The sequence below is a fragment of the Cyphomyrmex costatus genome, unplaced genomic scaffold, assembly GCF_001594065.2.
Source record: "Cyphomyrmex costatus isolate MS0001 unplaced genomic scaffold, Ccosl1.0 scaffold14, whole genome shotgun sequence".
Taxonomy (NCBI): Eukaryota; Metazoa; Arthropoda; class Insecta; order Hymenoptera; family Formicidae; genus Cyphomyrmex; species Cyphomyrmex costatus.
The window spans coordinates 5937-29108 of NW_017275390.1; the positions used below are offsets into that span (position 1 = coordinate 5937).

The following is a 23172-nucleotide window of genomic DNA, read 5'->3' on the forward strand; positions in this document are numbered from 1 at the left end:
CATTTAAGGTGCCAACTTCACAAAGCAGCTCTGTAATGTTGAAATCTCTAAATGCGAATTAATTGCCGGGATCATATATATGTATATATAACTTATTTAAAATATAAACACGCGCGATATATTTTAACATATTTGTAAAAAAAATGGGTGTAATATACATCTTTAATGTTAATACTTTTAAGCTTAATAATAAACATCACGCGCATGGAAGTAAGCAATATATACATATATGTAGTTGCAGGGAGGAATATTTATTCTGATCCACATTTTATGTAGCGCGAATATGATCATACGAACCGCGAATATCTACTTACCATCAGTCTTGAAAAGTATATGCGTTATCCTCAGAATAGTGGATCTGGCATGTAGTTCACATCCACTTTTGCAGTGGGCAGTAGTGCGCGGCAGTATTTTGTGGTTACAGGTTTTAGGTCGTTATGTCCTCTCTCAGGTTTCTCTCTGGTATAACCGTGGACTGCTAGTTACCCCCACTCTTTGTATCTTTTCCGTAAGATAGAGAACCGTGTAATGAACATCACGCGTGCCCCCGGGGGCTAAATGGCAAAAATCCGAAACACGTAGTCACATTTCGATGGTAAAACAGCGAATCCTGGAACTTCAATGATACATCGATAACTCTTATGCCTGGTTTATGCTTCAGGTCTTAATCCCAAGATCCTAAAATTCAACCAATAAAGCTGCCAGTTCTAACCGAAATTTGAACTCTATTGGCTGAATTTTAGGATTAAGTCCTTAAGACCGTAGCATAAAGGATCATCTACAATAGGCACGTAATATACGTAACGTAACGTCCGTAACCGTAATCGTAAGAAATCTCCTCCTGTCGTCTACAATGGCAGCCCGTAGCGATAACGTAACTAACGTAAGGAACTGTACTTGTAAAATACAATTACGGAGTATTTTGACCTCTTCGTTGCTTGATATTTGAAGTTGATTTTATTGCCGTACATATTTATAAAAAAAATAATAAATTCTCTGCAAAGAAAAGCAGCTCTTGTGAATGTAAATTTAATTGCAATTATTTTGGAATTATGGCGGAGGAAAAAGAAAGACTTCAAAACGAAAATTTTGTGTTCGACCTACGTTGTTACAACGGAAGGAAAAAGGTCATTTTGATACTCTTTTCCAATTTATAAAGAACAATTGGATCATGAGCAATTTTTTAAGTTCACACGAATGACTGTTTCGCAATTCGAGAAACTATTAGAAATATTGCGAGATGTGAAAAAGTATTCGTGAGCCTCTGTCACCAGAACATCGACTATCTATTACTTTCTAATAAGTATAATTTATATATATATATATATATCAATATATTAAGTATTTTAGTTATAATTGTTATCTTTTTTCAATTGCATTTTAATATTTACATATTTTGCACAGATCTATAATCAATATTCCAATATTATTTACTTGTATCGATCTATAATCTAATTTAACCTAACTTGATCTCTTTCCGTAACCGTAACCATAAAAGTTCAAATATTGCAACTTTTACGGTTACGGTTACGGACGTTACGTTACGTTTATTACGTGCCTATTGTAGATGATCCTACCAGGCATTACGTATAGTATAAATCTTTTAAGTTTACCAGTTCAATCGAGGAAAAGTCAACTAGCAGTCCATGGTTATATAGTCAAAGTGTTTATATATAAGTATAAAAACAGATTAAACTGGAAAATTTTTAATATATTTTACTATGTTGTCAAGTAAAATTTATATTTTATAATTCGAAATATTTGCATTATACTTTTACAAAAATCAAATTAGTGTATCATACAACGGTCTTCATATGCACAGGTGCGCAATAGCGCTGTATAGCGCGTCCAATCAAATTCGCTATTTAAGATGCGGTCAAAGTCTCGCTAGAAATGTTTCGAATGCGTTTGATTAACCAATCAGAAGAAAGAATTTTACTAATTGACCAATCAGGAAACGCTTCAGAGCATTTGTATCATCGTGTTGACCGTACCTTTGAGGGTGCTGTCCCATGATACGGAAATTACACCGGAACGGAACAGTGAGACCAATCAGATCTCTGCAATCATTACTCTACTTTCCTTTCTGCGATTGTGATTGAGGACAGCACCCTGAGGAAGACGCTCACAAATTGCACACAGTGCACTCACCGACGCACCACGGTATCCCTTCCACCATGGTCGAATGTTATGATGTTATCCCTGGTTATCACTTATCACACCCGCTCGAGGCCTCGAGGCTGCAGCAGTAAAGAATGCATACGTGCGCTCGAACTTGAATCGTAACGTGAGACCAACAACGAGCTAGCTAGCCTTCGTGGTTGATGCGTTTATCAGCAACTAAATATAAATTTGTTCAATTGCTCCATAATCGTGAGAAATTGGTATAGCTTGCTTTTTCGCGCATACAATTATAATTTGTTATTTGCTTTGGTTAAGCCGTTCAATTACAATATTCTCACAACGACGTAACTATTTCTTCGACCGAATGATACTATTGTGGTACTATGAAGTTGCACAATGGAGCTTTCCGAATCGCGAAATCTTGTTAAAGATTTAGATTTAACTCTTCAACCGCGAATTGCTCCGCGATACAAAACTTGGCTATCTCTCGCAACCCAACAGGTAAGCTATAAATTAAAATTGATATTGAGAAAAATATATTGCCTGAACAAAAGCATTGGTATATATTGTTTTAACGTTCATTGTTTAAATTACTATATATATTATTAAAAATTTTCAGTTACGGCTCAGAGGTTTAATACAAATAATAGGCTATAATCTTGAAGCTAATGTAAATGGAGAGATATGTTGGTTTTATTATACATTACATAGATCAAGCATGTCATCTCCATTGTATACCAGCGAAGCAATTGATAATTCTAATCCAAGATGGTCAATTCTTGAAGTACCAACCCTGTATGCTACAGGTTATTCAACGGCTAGTGGTGAGCATTACTGTCTGTTTGTATTTTAAATGTGTTATGTAGCTCACATCTTGGTTCCTTATTTTCTTCCTTGACATTGTTTTGAATGCATTTTTATTAGACATTTAGAGAAATGATTCTATCTTTTAAACAGAGATTATCCTGAGAGTATGGAAACGCTCAATGCCATATGATAACACAGCTGATGTAACTCTCTTTACATGGGGAATATCATTCACAGGATTGGCATATATTGGTCCTAAGTTACCATCTAATCTAGAAACTATTTTAAAGGAAAATTCTTTGATATTCCATTTTCATGGTGGATACTTTACTCCTGCATACTGCTTTGCAGCAACTCCAGATTTGAAACGCTATCTTCATATGACTATAAATGTTTCCGAAATAAAGAATAGTTATACCGTAAATAAGCTTAGCAGTTTAAGAAGCAAAATGCAGGCACTAAAGCAACAAACAGAATCGGTGCAAGCGCTCAGAACACGAATTGCCTCTGGTGATGATTTTCATACTCCCAAATATCCACAGACAACTTTGAACAGATTGTTGCAACCACGGAGAGTCAACAGGGAAAAGAAGTTAGAAATTATGAGAATACGTAAAGAGCTAGAAATGGCTAAATTTAGAACAAAATTGCTAGAACAAGAAAGATCGCGAAAAATGGGAGAAATTCGCATACTAAATCAATTACATACTAATATGACAGAAGAAAATCAAGATTGTTGTTAGTATATATAGGCGCATTGAATATATATTGCACAAATACTTTAAATAAAAAAAAACTATCTTGTTTTCTAGGTTCTGACTTAATGGAAAGATATAGAGAGTTGAATAAAGACATAGAAAAACTAAATGAATGGCGGCAAAATCATATAGATACGAGGGAAACATATCTGCAATTGAGCAGTCAACTTGCACAGAGGCGACGACAATTAATCTCTGAACTATGTTTAATATATCCTATTAAACAGGTATAGCTTATATATATAATTTGTATAATTGTTTTGATTGGCTAACATTTTTTTCAATTTTGTAGGATAGCATTGGAAAGTTTAGAATAAATGATGTCTATTTGCCAGACAGTGAAGAATTGGAATTATCAAATGATACACAAGTGGCTGTGGCATTGGGTTTCGTTGCACATACAACGCAAATGATTGCAAGTTTTTTGAATGTACCGACCAGATATCCTATTGTACATTATGGCTCGCGCAGTAAAGTTATAGATCATATCACAGAAAATTTGCCTGACAACGACAGACAGTAAGAATTATTTATAATTTTGTCCTTACTAGTATGAAACCATGCATGTATTAGCACTGACATTTTATTTTTAGATTTCCATTGTTTGCTCGAAGCAAGGATAAGTTACAATTCCATTATGCTGTATATCTATTGAATAAAAATATAGCACAACTTCGATGGTATTGCGGTCTTCCGACCACCGATTTAAGAGCAACGTTGCCGAATCTCGCCACGCTAATCAACGTTAAACCCAATCAATTACAGTACGTATGCACATTTATTATCAGGATTCAGTCGTATAAAATAAAATTATTTAAAATATAGATTTGAAATAAAAAATAATTATTTATTATTATATATATATTATTTTTTAAATGACTTTCTGTGACTTTTTCCTTATTCAATATCTCAAATAAGTTTCTAAAAATTATTTTATATTTTTTATTTTAAATAAGTCATAACGTTATTTATTATATTTTATCAAGCCTTGTTTATTATTAATACTCATAAATTTATTTTTATAATATTTTAATTCAAATTATTTTATAGTTTGGACGATTCAAAACGAACATTTTCTACTTCATCTTTGGATACTGAAAGTGGTAATGGTAAACAAAATCCATCTCTCACGCCACCATTGCAAAAAATCATTTTCGAGAAATGTCATCGTTCTTCTCGATCAATGAGTCAATTAAAGAATATAAAGGCATCTCTTGGATCTTCTCTGGATCAAGGTTTAGACAAACCTGTACAATTATCTGCACTAGGTAATCAGTCAAAGCGAATTTGTAAATCAGAAGAGAGTGCCATTGACAATAAAACGTTAGTTCTGGCTAAAGATAGGTCGAGTATTAGTAGTCATGAAACATTAAATAGTGCCATTCTGAACAATATTGATAATATTACTCTTAAACATAAAGAAAATTTTGTCAAAACTAGCGATAAAGTTGTTATAGAGAGCAACATTGAAATTATGATACCTACATCTGTTTCTAAAGCAAGGAATGTCGCAGATAGCTTGGAAAGTTCCGTGAATGCTCGAGATAGAAGTTCTAATTCTATAAGCAGCTGTGAAATGGCTCTCAGTAGCCAAAATGATATAGATGAGGGTTTAAATGATAACCATGTTATTAGGAAAGAAAAAATTGACGACAGTATGTTTTCGATTGACGATAATTTAAAAAATGTCAAAGATGTGATAGATAATACTTTGAAGAATGGCGAATATAGTAAAAGGCGTAATTCTAGAAATGATATTTCACAAAGTTATGACATGAATAATACAATCGTCAGCGAACAAAATAGCAGTGGTCATGGACAAGACTCGCTTACAGAAACTGCCATTCAGAGTAAAGAATGTTTTGTTAAATCGTGTTCATCTTTGGATGATGTGTGTACCTACGAGGAATCGGAACAGAAACAAAAAACATATTCCATTTGTAGCTATACGGAAGAATATACAAAGAAAACTACATTACGACAAAAATGTAGCCCTGAATCCAGGTACATACATACATAAATAGACACAATTACATATTTGTATGTAAGTGAACATTTTTTTAATGAATTTTATTTCTTCATATTTTATATAATATATGTATACTATATGCATATACAGTGACTTATTCTTTTACAGAGAGAATAAAGTAGATTATCTTCAACATGCTGAAAGATGGTCTCAGGATGTTGTAAGAAGCGAACCAACGGTAAATTTGTACATTAATACCTTCCATACTTTTTTAATGTGATATTTAAAAACGTTCATTTTGTATATAGGTGGATACAAGGTCTATTTTAAATGCATCAAGTGAATTTATAGACGTCATTAGACGCAGTTCAGAAAATGTATGTGCGCGCACCGAAGCTTTAGCTAATAAGAAAACTAGTTTCAAAGTTATGAAACCGCGTCTTTAATATCTGCCTATATTATAAATAATTGTGTCCTGATAATACATGTAAGTACATAAGTACCAAAGGTTTTAAGACATGTTCCGTTTATATTATATTTTACACAATTATATATGTGTATTCGTTGTTGATACGATAAAAATCTTTAAGTATTATTTAAAGTTGATTTTAATTAAAATAGTAACATGTTACAGGAATATTTATTGTCTTTTATTTATTTGAAATAATATATATGAAATGTTTGTAATGAATCACTGTAAGTGTCACAGCACGAATATGAAAAATATAAAAAAGACAAGTATTTTGTAGCAAATATAAACTAAATTATGTATAAAAATATGGTAAAAATATTAGTTGAACTTATCTATATATTACTCTATATACATTTATATTTTATATTTTATAATTTTTATTCTCTTATGTCTGCGCCAATAATTATTATGAATATATTGAATATTATGTACATATTGAATATAATAAGAATAATAAAGATCGACAAAACTAATAGTTTTTTTAAGAGAAATATGCATCTTTATACATGCGATATAAGTGTGTTATTAATTATTACTTTATGTATTCGTACTGCACACTTATGGTGAAATTTTAGATAGTTAATCAACAGTTATAAGTTAGGATTTTTTTATTGTTAGTTTGATAGTGAGATGTAAATATAATGTATATATTCATACAATTATTAAGTTACAACTCTATTATTGTATGCTCCAAAAAAATTATATTATCTCTACACAACATTTTCGTTAAATTGAAAGATAATATATAATATAAAATGTTTATATACGTAGATGTATGTATTATGTAGAAATAGATATTTTCACTGTACTTAGTTCGCGTAATTGACCATTATTTAGTTCGTGCTTACAATACAAGCAATCATGAATGCAGCAATAAAGTTAATTCTATTTTTATTATTGAAAATGTTACAGCATGCGTAAATAGATTTACATTTATATACGAGGACCAAGTAAATTACATAATTGCTTAACAAAGTGCTGGAGTAATTAATTTGTTATCTCTAATTAGATAAAAGCACCTAAAAAAATGTTTGCAAAACAATTCTTTATGGAACTCAAGCGGATTATCACAATGTGTGATATAATATGAAATAAAAAATTATCTAAACAAAAGAAGAGATGAGAGAATTCATTTATAATTACATCCTATTTATCTTTTATTGAATAATTACGTATGTATTATTACTTTTATAAAAAAAACTTAATTGTATATAAAATTAATTTTATATACAATTTTTTAAATATTCATATACATGTCTTCTTGATAAATGACTTTCTTTCACAAGTTATTAATTACTACCTAACATATATTGCCAAAGCTCGGTAGTCTAATAGGGAGGATGCTCGCATAAAATACTGGAGATGCAGGATCGAATCCTGGCTGAGGCAATACTTTTTTTGCAATAAATTATAAGGAGATCCTCTAAAGATGATTAGTCGTAGTGTAATCTGGACACAGATTTATATGTCATCGACACCAGATACAGAATAGTATGTAATCCATGTATATCGATATCTTATGTATGTATGTATGTACATACATAATACAACATAACATAATCTAAATTTTCATATGTTTTAGGCTGTGGTCAAAGTCTAGCTACAAATGATTTGGAGCGTTTAATAGACCAATCAAAAAAAAGAATTTTACAAATTGGCCAATTAAAAAATGCTTCAACCATTTGTAGCATCGCATTGACCGTACCCTTAATTAGACATCTAATTAAAACAATGTGTATATATATATTATATATATATATCATGCTAAGGCCGGTATTCATAGTCAATTCTTATACGCAAAATCTTTTTAAATACAGTCTTAAGATGTCACCAACCAATCAAAGGGCTGCATTCGCGTCTTAAGACATATTTAAGACAAGTCTTCAAATAAGAACTGACTATGAATACCAGCCTAAAACCTTGTGTCCACGATACTAGAAGGATGAAGGAAAAATTGACCAATTACATTGGGCGCATTCAGCAGAAAAGAGCGCTACGAGAGCGCTCGCTGTCATTGGTGTATTCTTCTAGATCATCCAATCAGAATTTTAAATCTGGAAGAATATACCAATAACAGCGAGCGCTCTCGTAGCGCTCTTTTCTGCTGAATGCGCCCATTGGTCATGTGACCAAATTGTTCAAATGTGATTTGTTAATTCTTTCTTCATCCGAGATCTCGGACCAATTTCTAGCATCGTGGACACAAGGCTTAAAAGGGGTCAATCCACGACAATCTTTGTGCTCAGGCCCTTTGTTGAAAATTGTTACGACAACAATTCACGACGTCTTTGTACTCAGGCTCATACATACACATTCAAATCAGTGTCACCAACGTAAAATTGGCTATTTATAGCGGCGGTTTGTTTTAATTCTTTATTATAGGAACACTATTGATATGTTCTTTTAGATCATCCAATAGCAGCGCGAGCATTCACGATCCGCTCCGCAACAGTTGAAATCTGCTAAATGACCAATCCAATACCAAGCGCTACCTAGCATTATCCAAAATACCCAGATTGCTGTGCGGTGGTGCTGCTTCAGGTTCGTCTTCGTTCTACCGCCAGCCATCATTACGAAAACGGACACAGTGAGAGAAGTGATTTACGTCGGTGTTTCTCTCGCCTAGCAGTTACGTTTCATCACAAGCCGCACAAATGAAGATGGTGGATAAAATTGAAATGAGTCTGGATGATATTATTAAACAGACCAAAGGGTCTAGGGCGCGTGGCGGTGGTGGAACAAGCGGCAGACGCGGCAGAGGCGCTGGGAGTTCACCTCGTCGAGGAACACGTCGGGTACAGAGAACTAGCGGTGGCGTCATGCGAGGACGTAATCGCGGTGGAATTGCGCGCAGCTCGCTACCGTACACAAGGGTAAGATACGAGACTAAATTTTACAATTATCGTATTCTTCAATGGAACACTACTTGTTCATTTATACGTATTTATACGTATTTGTATGCGCGCACGCATGTGTATGTGCGCGTGTGTGTATGTGCGCGCGCGTATATGTGCTGAAGAATGAAATGTCGGAGTATAGAATATTATTCCAAAGTACTCATCTATATATATATATATGAGATCATTATTAAAAAACTAATATAAATGGTTATCAACGCTGGAAGTATTTTATAAATTTGTTGTCTTTATTTCCTCTTTTTTTTTAGTTTATTGTTTACATTTATTTGTTATATTTCCTACTCGTTTATATTTTTATTTTCAATAAATTAATTGACTTAAACAACTTATTTTTAATAACTCAATTTAAGTAAAAGTTTTATAACATTATGATTTTCAATAAGAAATCATAAATAATATAGTTAAATGAGATTATGCTCATATCTGTGATATATGTGTATGTAGTTAAATATTGATTACTTACAACACAATGAATAAAAGCTTTTTTTCAGTAGGTCTAGTTCTCTTCAATAGAACAATAAAATATTGTATTATTAATTGAGAAAATGACAAAAAACAAAAAAAGGTTTTGTTATTTGATAAAGAATGTAATACTTTTTCAATAGGTAAATAATTTATATTTTGTCATACAGGGTGATGTAAACAGTGCTTGGAAACATGATATGTTTGATGGTGTAAAGAAAGTTGGTCGTGGTGCAATAGGCAATGCAGGAACGACCAAGCTTTTGGTATCTAATCTTGATTTTGGTGTATCAGATTCAGACATACAGGTATTAGAATATTGTAATGTAAAATAAATCTTTAGCAATGGCTGTGTTCAGCAGAGAAAGCAGCTTTGCAACTGATGTAAAATTTTTTAATATGATGTCTTGTCTTTCCTCATTAGATCTAAATGTATAAGCCAATTACATTCAAGAATTTTACAGCAGTTGCTAAGCTGCTTTTTCTGCTGAACACAGTCAATATTGAACATGTTGAGCATCGCAAAATTAAATTATATCTTGTAAATAATTTCACACAATTATAATTTACATTAACATCCTGTTACAATGACTCGAGTAGGCATTGTCACTTTCTATGATTTTAAATCTTACGAGTCTACGAACATCATCATTCAATATATATATTTTATTTTTATGTTAATTTTTTTATATATGTAGTTAAGTCAATATATTTGTGTCGATACAATTTTTAATTTTATATGTTTGACTCTTATTAGCCTTTAAACATAATCATAATATAATAGAAATATTTCATCTTGATTAAGTCGATATGCGTATGATAAAATTAAATAGTTGGTTAATATAGAGATAAAATAAATTTAATTTATTGACAAAATTGTCATATAGTATTAAATATAAAGATATATACAACCTAATGGATATATCAGCATGTGGATTCTTACAAATAGAGATAAATGTTTTGTAGATGACTATGTAACTTTCAATATATTAAATTTTTTGTAGATTTGACTTTAAAACAGTACTACTTTTATATAGGAAATTCTACATAGAGAACTAATTATAATGATGTCTTTTAGGAATTATTCAGTGAATTTGGACCTTTAAAATCAGCAGCAGTACATTATGATAGATCAGGTCGATCTCTAGGTTCTGCTGATGTCATATTTGAAAGACGGGCAGATGCTATTAAAGCAATGAAACAGTATCATGGAGTACCGTTAGATGGTATGTATTTAAATTCGATTATATTCATTTGTATTGCATGTTTTTTTCCAATATATAATTTTATTTATACAATATTTATAGGTAGTATTATTATTTTTAATCTTCGAAAAACTTACCTAAAAAAATTTGTGATTGAAAAATTATGATTTGTATATACAGATATTTCACATATTCATTCCAATATATAATTATGTTGATAGGACGTGAAATGAATATACAAGTAGCGACTTCTGAATTACCAATCGCTTCTGTTCGTGGTCCGAGACTTAGCGGCGTTAATTATACACAAAGACCTCAAACACGTTTTAGAGGAAATCGGGGCACAGGATCTATTAGAGGTAACTCATTAATGCAATTCAATATTTATTATTCTATAATAATTTATGCAAATTAAAAAATAACAAAATGTAATATTTCTCACAGTTCATATTTTTTTTATGAGTTGTGGTTGTTATATAAAAGTATTTAGTAATTTTTTGTTAGTTCCTATAAGATATTACAATTTTGTGGAATTTAAGGTCGTGGAAGTCGACGTGGAGGAGGTAGAGGAGGAGGTACTCGACAAACGACAAAAACACCTACGGCTGAAGAATTAGATGCAGAACTGGAAGCTTATGTGAAGGAAGTCAAGTAACAACGTTATAAAATTGCTGCATTCAAATTTTGTTCAATGTGACTAACACAATACACATTGTTGCTATTTCTTTCATGAAGTATACAGTTATAAATTCAATTCTATTAAAATTTAGTAATGTTGTACAAGAATATACTTAGTTTTTATTTTTGACGATTCTTTCAAAAATTGGCACAGCAAATTTTACAAAATCTTTGCGAACATTATAGAAGTTCATAGATTTCTTTTATAATATAGTAATGCAAGAAAATTAAAAAAGAATATACTTACATGATTGTAAAGACTGTATGAATTTGTATGTACTATCGTGCGTGTGTGCTCATCAGATGAAAAATACAATGAGATACATCTCAAAAAGTTGTTGTTTATCAAAGTACGAAATGTGCTTCTAGCCCTCACATCTGATTATTCCAAATGTTATGTCAAATATCAGAACATTATTTACAAAATCCATCTTTAGGATAATTTATTTAGGAACTTTAGAATACGTAAATGTCAACACTTTTATGTAACTATATGTCCGGTGAGTTTCTTTAACTTAAACAACATATCTATATGTGTAGTATATAATTAATAGTAGATTAAGGCTGTGACGCGCGTACTGTTAACTAGTCAAATATTGACGATTATTTAGTGCACAGTGATGGATATGTAAGAACATGTATACATTTTTAATCATGCAGCGTACAAAGAGCAGTCAAGCTAATAAGCGGCGCAAGACTGAAGAAAAAACTCGCCACAGATTCTCTTTTAATAAAATATTTTTTAAAGAAATCTTATTCATCAAAGAGAAAAAATTCCTTATATTGTTATTTTAGTCCTTTCACCCATATTTGATCCCATATCGTTTCTTTACAAAAATATCCGAAGACATTGAGAAATTTGTTTAAAAATATGTTAAGATATATGAGGGTGATGGAAGAAAGTAGAGATATATACACAGGAAAGAGACATGCAATCATTTGGAATAAAATAACATTTAGTAAAATTGATTCAATGCATATAGGAGACATTTTCTTTATTTTACTTAAGTAATCACAAATATTATTCTGTACATATGTAAAAATATTTGCTAATAGATAGTATAGAACAGATTTCTAATTCAAGCTATGATTGTACAGATCACTACTGAACACTAATCTTCTAAGGAAGGTGGGAGATCAATTTTTGTCGCTATTATCTTTTTCTTATTTTTAATGTATCTAGACATATTAAATTCTCTACATACTTAATAATAAGATCAGTCAAGTTTAGATAATAAAATTTTACTATGCAATAATAATTGTATACAATACGAGGCAACATTATCATACTAGTATTTTAAATTACAAAAGACAGAAGAAATAATATTAATTTTCCTTATAATCTCTTCAGTGTCCTCTTCTTATCTTTTAACATTTTTTTCTTTTCCGCTGTTAGTTTCTTATCACTTGCATGTTTTTTTGGAAGAGGTCCTCCAGTGTCCGAAGAGGCGCAACTTTCCAGACCCGCCTTGCTTCCTTTTCCACCTCCCTAAAGAAATAAGTTTCATAAAAATAAAACTTATTATGATAAAATTGCGAAGAATTATCAAGATAAGACATTACTTGTGCATGTATCTCAGTCATCATTTTTGCTCGCTCTGAATACTCGTCATGACTTTCTAAAAGCAATTTGCCAGCTTCCTCATTCAAAGCAGATTCTGGATTTGGCACTATTAGTAGACATTTTACAGTCTAAAAAATATAAAAAAAGGAATATTAGAATATACATAAGCAAGCATTTACAACACATTGTAGTTCAGTGATCACTTGCCAATAATATATGTTGTATCCCAAGATCTGGTTTCCAATCCTTTTTTAAAGTGTTGACACATATTTCACCATTTTTTGCTACATTAGGGTGAAAAATTTTTGTAAGGAAGTAAGCCTTTGGCGGTCCCTGTGGAAAGTCCTTTCCAAGAACTAATTTCACTCTGAAGAAACCATTGGCATATGGAGTCCCCGCTGTTAAAAAGAAATATATATAGATATCAATATACTATATTAATATTATTAAACCTTAACTATCGTTATTGGATCTTATGTCATACTACTCTGTAGTTGAGTCCAACAAGCATAGATCATTGAAAAGATCTTATTTATTCAAGTAGTTATTTTTATTATATTTTGTTGCAGTGTTAAATGAATATTTTATGAATATATAGAATAAAAATACATTTTCACTTAGACTTTTATATTTATTATATTAATGACTACACATATACGACATTCTTAATCAAGTTATATTTAAGTTTAATAACATCTGTAATTACGAAATTGACCAATCATAGCTATTCTTTTGAGTAATGAAATAATAAAAGAACAAAGTAAAGGGCAATTCGAGATAATTATAAATAAAAAGTTATCACATATAAGAAAATTATAAATATAATTCATAAAAATTCAAACTACATACATAACATGTTTCGGCTCTTGGATTGAGCCTTCTTTAGATGTAAAATTCATTGTATCATAGATGATAGAATTATGATATATTTTTATGTTGCGATGTCGAGTGAGTGACTCTCTGTGAGAACAAATTTGCTGACAAAACATTAGTAAATCAAATGTTGGCAGAATTGATAATCTAGATTGATATAACGTTGAGTTATGAATTTAAATGTCATAGTTTGCAAAGTTCTTTATCTCATTTAAATAACTTATCCAGATAATACTCATGATGTGTTTATCACAATATTATAACAAATCTTTTGTGATGATAAAATACATGTTATTATTCAGTACATTTAAATGTTGCGGTATGATCTTATTAGAAATACAATACTTAATAAATCAGATGTATAGATAATTATTAATAATTGTCTTGCGATATTTGATTCATGATTTCATTACTTTAACTGCTCGGTAAATTTTGTATGTATATAATTAAAATAAGAAACGTATGTTGAACGCATTTTTTACAGCCATCATTAAAAATAAATACTAACAAACAAAGTTCTCGATGTTAAAACAATAAAAGGACAAAGTAAAGGCTATTAGTATTTATTAATAATGAAATAATTCTGTGATTGGTTAGTTTTTAATTACAGATGTTATTAAACTTGATTAAGGGTGTTATGCAAACACAGTTATTATTCATAATTCAGTCATGTGTGCATTTTAGAAAATATTTCTAATTTCTACATCTGTTCTAATATAATCTAATATCTATTCTAGTTCAATAAAAATTATATCTGTGAAACACGACGATATTAGTGTCAACAATCAAGGATGAAAAATTCAATGGGAAGAGTTGTATGTTCTCGACACAGACGAGTGACATACGCGGATACGAGCGAGGTAAAAGGTGTTATAGGGTTAGGACGGCGCCAGGTTAGGTTAGGTAACGTTAGATGCATAGTCGATAAAAGTATGCTTTGCTCGACGTCGGTTTTGTCGACGAGATCAAAGAGCGGGGAAGCGAGGAGGCTAAATGAGGAAATGTTACCTGGGCCTTCGATGACGGCTTGTATGTCGGTGACATCGGCCTCGTTCAAAATGACACGAATACCTTCAGGTGTTTGCGCGACCAGCTCTGCCATCTCCTTGGCTACCCGGCGGATGATTTGTGGCGACAGATTTTCCACATTCTGCAAAAACGTACGATCCAATTTCACACGTGTTTTAGCGGGGGGGGCTGATTGAAACGCGCAGAACGTAAACAAGAGAAAGCGTGGTTGCTTTTACAGAGTGGCGGTTGGCGGCCGCGGGACATCGCGACGAACGAATGTCGAATTGTACGTTTCTGCGATAGCTGACTAACGGAAGATTACTCACGGAGCTCACGGCGGCGGCAGCCATAATCGCCGAAAATTCGGAGCGTGATCTCGCCCAGGCCTCGCGCGCAGGCTACGCGATTCTCTCAGCTTCCCGGCACACACGGCGTAGGAAAACACTTAACGTCACAACATCAGCACGGCATCGCCTGCAATAACCAACATTTTGAACTGACAGCCAATCGCGTGCCAGGGTACTCTCGATGCCAGAAGTCGATTCTTCCTCCCCCTCGCCTATCATTGCGCCGTCGTCGCTGCCGTCACTGGCTCTCCACTCCACTGCCCGGGCACCGCCACCGCTGCGTACGACCTGTCCTCCGGCTTGATTTGTGCATGTTTTTTTTAAGCTTGAAAACGCAAACGGTTCGCCAGCATCGCTGAACAAGCCGATTCTAGGCTATTTTTCGTCGAGACTGCGGACTGTGCCTCAAGATGACGATACGTAGTGGATAAATACAGAAATACAGAACCGCCAGTGGAACGAGCCCATTTTCTGTGTCGTACATCTCCCCCACCAGATCCTCACCCCGCTATAAAGTGAATTAAAACGTCGCGTTTGTCATAAATTTTGGCGTGATGACGGACGACGGGGCGGCCGAAAGGGTGAGTACGATTCGAGCCTGTAGAATTGTGAATTAGTGATTTGTAACCAACTGATATAGATATAAAACTCGTTTTTGATAAACGAACACGCGCTTCCGTAGCTTCGTAAAAAATCAATGACAGAACGAGACACGATTTCGTTGATTGATAATGCGATATTATCGTAGGAAAAACACATGAAGCAGTTGAAGCGAAGGCTGGAATGCTTGCGGGAGTTAATCCTGCCTTTGAATTCCATTCTCTTGTGGGAACGCAGCTGGCATCCTGGACTAATTGTTGGGTTTATAACAATGGTGTTCTGGTAAATGAATCAATCTCATAAAAATGAAAACTATTTTTAAGATTTATTGCATATATAGGTGTGTTTGCGTTGCTTACTCTTTTTGTACTCAGCATTGTTTCCTCTCTTTTCAACATTTAACTATATATTCATCTTATTTCAAGTGTAATCATTTTTGGGGATTTTAAGCAATGTGCACAAACTTTATGCAAAGGTTGAATGACAATTCGTATGTATATGAATAATTACATAATAGTTATTATTATTAATCTAAAATACTTTTTTTTATTACATTAATTTAATTGTATTTAAGAATTGCAATTAAATTTATATTAAAAATATATTTATTATTATATATATAATATTTATTCATTTATAATAAATAAACATTTAAAGTCAATAATAATATAAGGAAATATTTAAAGTTTTATTTGCAAAAAAAAATAATACAATGTTTAAGATGGATACATGTCTAGTCATTGTAACATTTATTTTACATACAGCTGTATACTATACATACCAGATGTACTCTATCACTAAATATTTTTTCTACTGCTAATTTTTTGTTCCATTTCAAATTGATTCCTTCTGAATAAAAAATTTTGAACACATCTATAGGTTTTTAGCAATTAATTAAAAAAATAGATGGCAGATCATGTCTTGTGATTATTTTTTAAAATAATTTTTAATAATGCTTGAATAAGCTTAAATAAGCTTTAAACATGTTTTACAATTTTAGTGTGATTTTTATTATACATGATATGTGCATCTAACTGATCTAACTTATTAAGATGCATATAATGTTATATACGAGGTCAACAAGAGAGGTATATTTACTGATAATATATTTGTTTAAAACAAATTACTTTTGAGATTTGACTAAAAAGAAATTAGATTATAGACATTTAATAGTTTTGGAATACTCTGTAAACTTATTGGAAGTATAAGTGAAAAATTACTAATGTTTTTCTTATTACAGTTCTGTATGGATTCTACAACCATCTCTCTTGACGGCAATATCCTTATGCTTAATAACATTTGCTCTTGGTGATTATTTTGTTCCGACTTTTACTTCAATATTGTGCGACGCACAAAGCTGGACTGGACAGAAGGAGAAGAAATTAACTGAGATTTGTCAAAATCTGTCTACCACTATATTACAATTGCAAAGTGCACGGACATCTCTCTCAAAATTTCGGCACGATCGTCCCAATATTGTAAGTAAATTATAAGTGTATATTTTTCTATTAAAAATATATTAAAAGATTATACTTTTTGCATGAAAGATAAGTCTGATAACTGTCTTTTTATAAAAGATTATTTTATTTTACTGAATATCTATTATTATAGCATATCTTATATACAGATTTTATTTCCGTATTTTAGAAGTAAAGACTTACATGTAACACTTTTCTTATTCTTATTGCAGTATTACAGTGTAACGATTCTCTTTCTCATTTTGTTCGCCTGGATCGGTAGCACTATCGATAATTTGCTTCTGCTTTACATCACAGGTAACAAATTTATATCATTATTTTTTATATTTGTTTGTGCCTGTAGTACTTTTTGTGATTTGTCCGATTTATTTTTTAGTGATGGCGGTTGTTCTCATGCCAGGATTGAGACACAAAGGACGAGCGCGCTGGGCTGTGAAATATGTATATAATAACTTAATTCGTCGTCATTCATCATAATCGTTATTTTATATGTATCTCATGCCCACCGAAACTTCTCGTTTTACATACGTTTAATCCATGCTCTCTCAATATAAATTTCTTCATAATACTATGATATGATACTATGATATGATACTATACGATTTTAGATGTGTATTAATACGCGTGTATATTTGCGCGTCAATTCACTGTAAGAAGAGTAGAAAAGAGATCTTCGCTTCTATCGATACAAATTTCAACAGCTGAGATTTAGTTACACATTTTGATTTTTTCGTGTCATGTTGATGCTTACTGTCTCTTTCTTGTCATAAGTATCTTGTCATAAGTATCTTACAATTAGCAATAAGCTAATTGTTAAATATGTACAAACAACCGTGACGGTTTATCTCAGAAATGCTGGTATTATAAATATGATGGAATTATATCAATCTCTCCTTGAGCAGTATTAAGGTACTTAAAACATTTCTTTTTAGATTAATAATTGAAATCTTTTGAGTTTAAATAAAATATTATAAAATTATTTTTAAAAAATGTATTTTAATATTATTAACGTTTTATATGGAGGTTCCTGGAATGAGATGAACGTCATGTGAGGCATGCACTTTGTTTACGATCGTCCGATGACACGTTAATAAAAAAATACGAGCGGCAAAAAAGAAACAATAAGTGTTGACAAAATTATCTTAAAATGTGGAATTATATTCTAACTCTAATATTAAAAGATTAATATAGTGTAATGTATAGCTCTCTAAGGAAAAAGATATAATAATACTTTATCAACAAGCATGATATTTAATATCGTATTTGTTAATGTGATTTTATATGTTACTGATATAATAAGTCTCAATTAATTATAATATTTATGATATTATAAGTCTACCATGCTATTTCGTCACTTTCAAGAATTAATAAAATTATTTGTTCAATCTTAGTTTAAACTATTTTATTTAAAATTGTATACACTGCTTTTTACTATTATCATTTCTTCTCCGCAAAATAAAATATATCTGTTAAATTATGTATATTGGTTTGAAAATGGAAGTCCTTTTAGATAGATGTTAAATAATATCCGATTTAAAATTAGCGACAACTTTAGTGTTATACATATACAAAATTAAAGATAATCATTATTAAAGATCGAAACGTTTGTTGATCTTATTAGGTAATTTATTTATTAATTTATCATCTTAAATCTATTCGTTTTCCTATAAATCTATAACTTAAATCATAATATTTTTTAAACGAACCGTTTACAAGCAAACTTCAGGAGTTGTAAAAAATTTTGTTTGTTTTGAAGTCCTAAATTCATATTTTAAGAAGAAATAAAATAATTTGTGTATGTGACTCTTAATTTTTAAAATAAAAGAATTAAAGGTTAATAAGAGTTAGCGCGGGAGAGGTGCGCACTTTCACATGCGTTAACTTTTTTTTATATTAACAATATGACATCCGTCACCATTTAATCATCTTTTCGTCGATTACATTATTCTTTCATTAGGATATTTTTCTATATCAATTTAGGCCTGATCGCACCAACGTTACTTTGACTTTAAGTGAAGCTTAAAATCTTTTTCGTTTTCTAAAGCCGATAAAAAGACGCAGAAAGGGAGAGAGTTCTAAGTCTCGCTTGAAATTAAAGTAACGTTGGTGCACAATCGGGCATTAGTCATCTTTTAATCATTTTTTTTATAGATAAACGACTTTGTGCTTTCTGGGAATGCAACGAGATCTTCAAATTATGATTTTGAAGCTTATTATAAAAGAAGCAAATAAAAAAGTACAATCTGAGTATATGTAAACCTTATAATTGCATTCATGCGATATGTAGAATATAGCAGGGCAAGAAATGTATATTGTATAATGTTTTATTTAGGCTGTGCTCGTTTTTTCACATTTATGTGCTGAAAACTTTATTCTATTTTTTCTGCAAGTACCGAGCAATAATAATAAGATGAAGCTTTTATAGCTCGTGAGCGTGAAAAACAAACGTAATGTTTTACTTAATGTGTACATAACGTTTTACTTTGGAATTAGGAATCTATTATTAACATCGATTAAATTTGGCCATTGATTCTGCATCCTCTTAACGATAAAAATATATATTTGATTCTCTATTAGCCTGCGCAGTCTCGCAAACTCTAATTAATTTAATCGGCCGATTGTTACATTGGAACTGATCAATTGCATTTGCTGTTAGCAGAATTAATCAATCATATGGTTGCAACTTGATCGACCGATTAAGTTAATCAGAGTTGATGAGATCGACTCTATATTATTTTACACTCACAAACCGTTCCAATTTGATAAAAGGTCCATAGCAGTCATGTCGTGAAACTTGTGTGAGTGCTTTCCATTTTCCACGCCAACATAAGTTCTTGAAGAAGAACTATTCAGTTCGTTATTCGAAGCTGTAACTTTCGACAAAATCAAACGGCTCCGTAGAGAGATAGCGATACAACTTTTGATGGGGACGAAACTTTCGAGAAACTGCGGGGCAAAATTTTACCGGGACGAACGTGTAGAATTGTCTTTGGGAAAGGACATAGGGTTATCGAAGGCTTTATACCGTCAATGTTTCTGTGTGTCTTCAACTCTTAAGTAATCCTCTTATCGATAAGATCTTAAGATTGGTACGAAGTCTCAGAACTTCCACTAATGTACTAATCGCACTACTTATGAAGCAAGATTCCTGAGCTGAATAATGTTCAACTAATTAATTTTATTTTTTAAATTCTATTTTTGGGGATATTGAAATAAATTAAATGAGAGAGAATAAAATCTTTATTTTATTAACTTACAAAAATAAAATGCATCTTCTATGGAATATTTCTAAATAAACAATAACAATTTTTTACTCTGATATTGAGCCTTTTATTACATCCACATGAATCTGTTTTAAAGAATCGAAGATTCTAAATTCTAAGCTCATCAGTTGTTAAAGCAAAGTGATTTCTTCCATACTGTAGCAATTTTACTTTTTAAAAACAAATTGACGTTGAGATTTACATTTTACATTTTCAATGTAAAAATATAATTATAACTGTATTATATCTCTGCACATTAAAATGTTTTAATACGCGTTATTTATTTAAATAAAAACTGTTTTATAAAAATATTTTTTTATATCTTTATGTACAATATAAAGTTATATATATATTTTTATTTTATGCTTTTGTGTTTAATTAAATTAATACATATTTTTATAATTTGTATTACAGTACAAATGGAGGGTGAAGGGGACTTTATATTATATATATATATTTATAATTATAAAATAAAAGTTTAAAATTATTATTTAATGTAATTAACAAAAAACGAAAGTTTTGTAATTTTATTATGTTAATATATTATGTAAATAAATATATTAAATCATATATATATATATATATATACATATATATATCTTTCATTAATTTTACAATGCAATCCGCGTACATTATTTATTACCGACGCCATATGTTCGATATGGACAAGTCAATAGCACAACTATTTTAATTCACAGTGCAATATAATATCTGCACAATACTGTGAGCTTTTTCTTTGTGTTTTTTTTTCCTCCACAATAATGATCGCAAAAAACTGTCGATGATAAAAAAATCCTGCCGATTACAAACGGAAACGCGACATTAATTGAAAAGTTCCGTGTGAAAAAAGAAAAGAGAGAAAAACGCGAAAGAAATATAGATTTTTATTTGTGGAATATATACCAAAAAATGTTACTACATCACATACAATTGTGAATCTAAGATCAAAATAAATTATATTTGCAAAATCTGTCAAAAGAAGATCATATTGCAACACATCGTTATACACTTTATTCAAACTTACAGCTTATTCACGTATAATTCTTACACATACACAATCTACCTTTTTATCAACAATTTTTCAAAATTTTCTTGACAGTGATAAATTCTTGCATTTAAGATTATGTCAAATTTGGAATAAAAGTTATATAAAGATAAATGCATTTTAAAGTAAATTTAAGAAAAAGTAGAAAAATGCGAAGGTAATCGATATTGAAATAAACAGTGATACTTCCATTTTTAAGAATTAAAAATATAGTTGATATATATTTTAGTACATTAAATTGAAATTAAAAAAAAAAATAATTTATTACACATTTTTTATTATAACTTAATAATAAATTTATTTCAAACGAAAATTACGTTTAACATAAATTTAAAATGATAATAATAGATTATTTAAACATTAAAATATTTTTGGTTTTTATAATATATTGCAATTCTTAATATTATTCTCTTTGGTAGTTTATTTCAGAAGAAATAATACAGAAGAAAAATGCTATTTATATTTTAAAATAACAGATTATTTTTAAGTATAAGAACCTCTTTCGAGTAGTGAGTTAATATTTTAATTTGTTGCATTAATTATTTTTTAAATATTACATGTTGAAGTTATTATCACGATTGTTTGTCAACGTAGAATTCCAAGAATTCTTTTTCCTTCAAAAGTAACATCTTACTGAGAAGTTAGTGGCTCTGCCGGAGGGTAACTCTCATTTTCAAATTGCACTCTTTCGTACGTTCATTAAAGTCGAGAATTTATCTGATGGCGCGTATACTCATCCTTATATTTTTCCCCAGTTTCTTTTTACTGCCTTCTTCTAGTCTCTTATCTTCCATTTCTTCTCGCGAGAATAATGCTGTCTATCTATTTACTCTTTTCGCCACTTCTATTTGCGTGTTCACGAGTAAATCCACCAAGCTCAGCTTCACTTCAAGACAGAGGAAAAATTTATCTATTTTAAAAATGATTTTTATGTTGTCAGACGTACGAGTCGCACGTCCTTTTTCGATAAACTGCCAATAGATAGTACTTGGACAAAGAGGTTTTCGTAAAGAGGTTTAAAACAATTATTTTTAATTTTTTGGTTTTCCGTTTCTACCTACTCATTAATTTATCTTTTTTTTTTTAAGACTAGATTGTTCTATATTTGCAATTAATAAAAAGTAAATTTTTATGTAGCATTTTAATTTGAATTTTGGATTAGTAAAAACACTTATCAACTCTAAAAAACTTTCAACTTTAAAAAACATAAATGATATTTAATTGTAAATGTCATGATTAGCAAAATCGTAAAATTATTGCAAATTGTATATATTTATTTATTCACATATTATTATTACAAAATATTTCAAGTTTTTTGACATACCCTTATGATAGATAAAACTGACTGAACTGAAATTTAAATGAGTATCTATAAAGAGTAATAAGAACCCAGGACTATATTGAATTAAAAAGTTCTTTACCATTTTGCAATTTTCGCAATTTTTAAATGTTATCCGATGAGTAGAATGTCTAAAATCGACATATAAAACAACTTTAAGTAATTTTAAGAATTCTTTAAGAAATTTAAGAAATATCTTCAAGATTTTATAGAGAGAGAGAGAGAGAGAGAGAGAGAGAGAGAGAGAGAGAGAGAGAGA

General features: G+C 30.7%; 4 protein-coding genes across 4 annotated transcripts; 3 read left to right on the plus strand and 1 right to left on the minus strand.

The window, feature by feature from the left end:
* The first annotated feature begins 2378 nt into the window (after positions 1–2378).
* Positions 2379–6106, plus strand: Uvrag (UV-resistance associated gene). The gene is made up of 9 exons (XM_018551418.1): positions 2379–2625; positions 2744–2948; positions 3082–3669; positions 3744–3916; positions 3982–4208; positions 4283–4453; positions 4740–5693; positions 5827–5896; positions 5967–6106. The coding sequence occupies exons 1-9, from the start codon at positions 2521–2523 to the stop codon at positions 6102–6104; spliced, it is 2631 nt and encodes an 876-aa protein (XP_018406920.1). The 5' UTR covers positions 2379–2520; the 3' UTR covers positions 6105–6106.
* A 2557-nt stretch (positions 6107–8663) lies between these two features.
* Positions 8664–11439, plus strand: Ref1 (RNA and export factor binding protein 1). Its single transcript, XM_018551422.1, has 5 exons — positions 8664–9003; positions 9681–9818; positions 10589–10736; positions 10937–11074; positions 11255–11439. Exons 1-5 carry the CDS (start codon positions 8785–8787, stop codon positions 11368–11370), a joined length of 759 nt encoding a protein of 252 aa, XP_018406924.1. The 5' UTR covers positions 8664–8784; the 3' UTR covers positions 11371–11439.
* A 1227-nt stretch (positions 11440–12666) lies between these two features.
* LOC108782985 (ubiquitin-conjugating enzyme E2 S) lies at positions 12667–15339 on the minus strand. Its single transcript, XM_018551392.1, has 5 exons — positions 15168–15339; positions 14839–14980; positions 13165–13355; positions 12957–13085; positions 12667–12882 (listed from the first exon to the last, which is right to left on the minus strand). Exons 1-5 carry the CDS (start codon positions 15189–15191, stop codon positions 12730–12732), a joined length of 639 nt encoding a protein of 212 aa, XP_018406894.1. The 5' UTR covers positions 15192–15339; the 3' UTR covers positions 12667–12729.
* Positions 15340–15441: 102 nt separating this feature from the next.
* Positions 15442–17804, plus strand: Arl6IP1 (ADP-ribosylation factor-like 6 interacting protein 1). Its single transcript, XM_018551393.1, has 5 exons — positions 15442–15769; positions 15937–16070; positions 17029–17266; positions 17479–17563; positions 17643–17804. Exons 1-5 carry the CDS (start codon positions 15743–15745, stop codon positions 17741–17743), a joined length of 585 nt encoding a protein of 194 aa, XP_018406895.1. The 5' UTR covers positions 15442–15742; the 3' UTR covers positions 17744–17804.
* The last annotated feature ends 5368 nt before the right edge of the window (positions 17805–23172 follow it).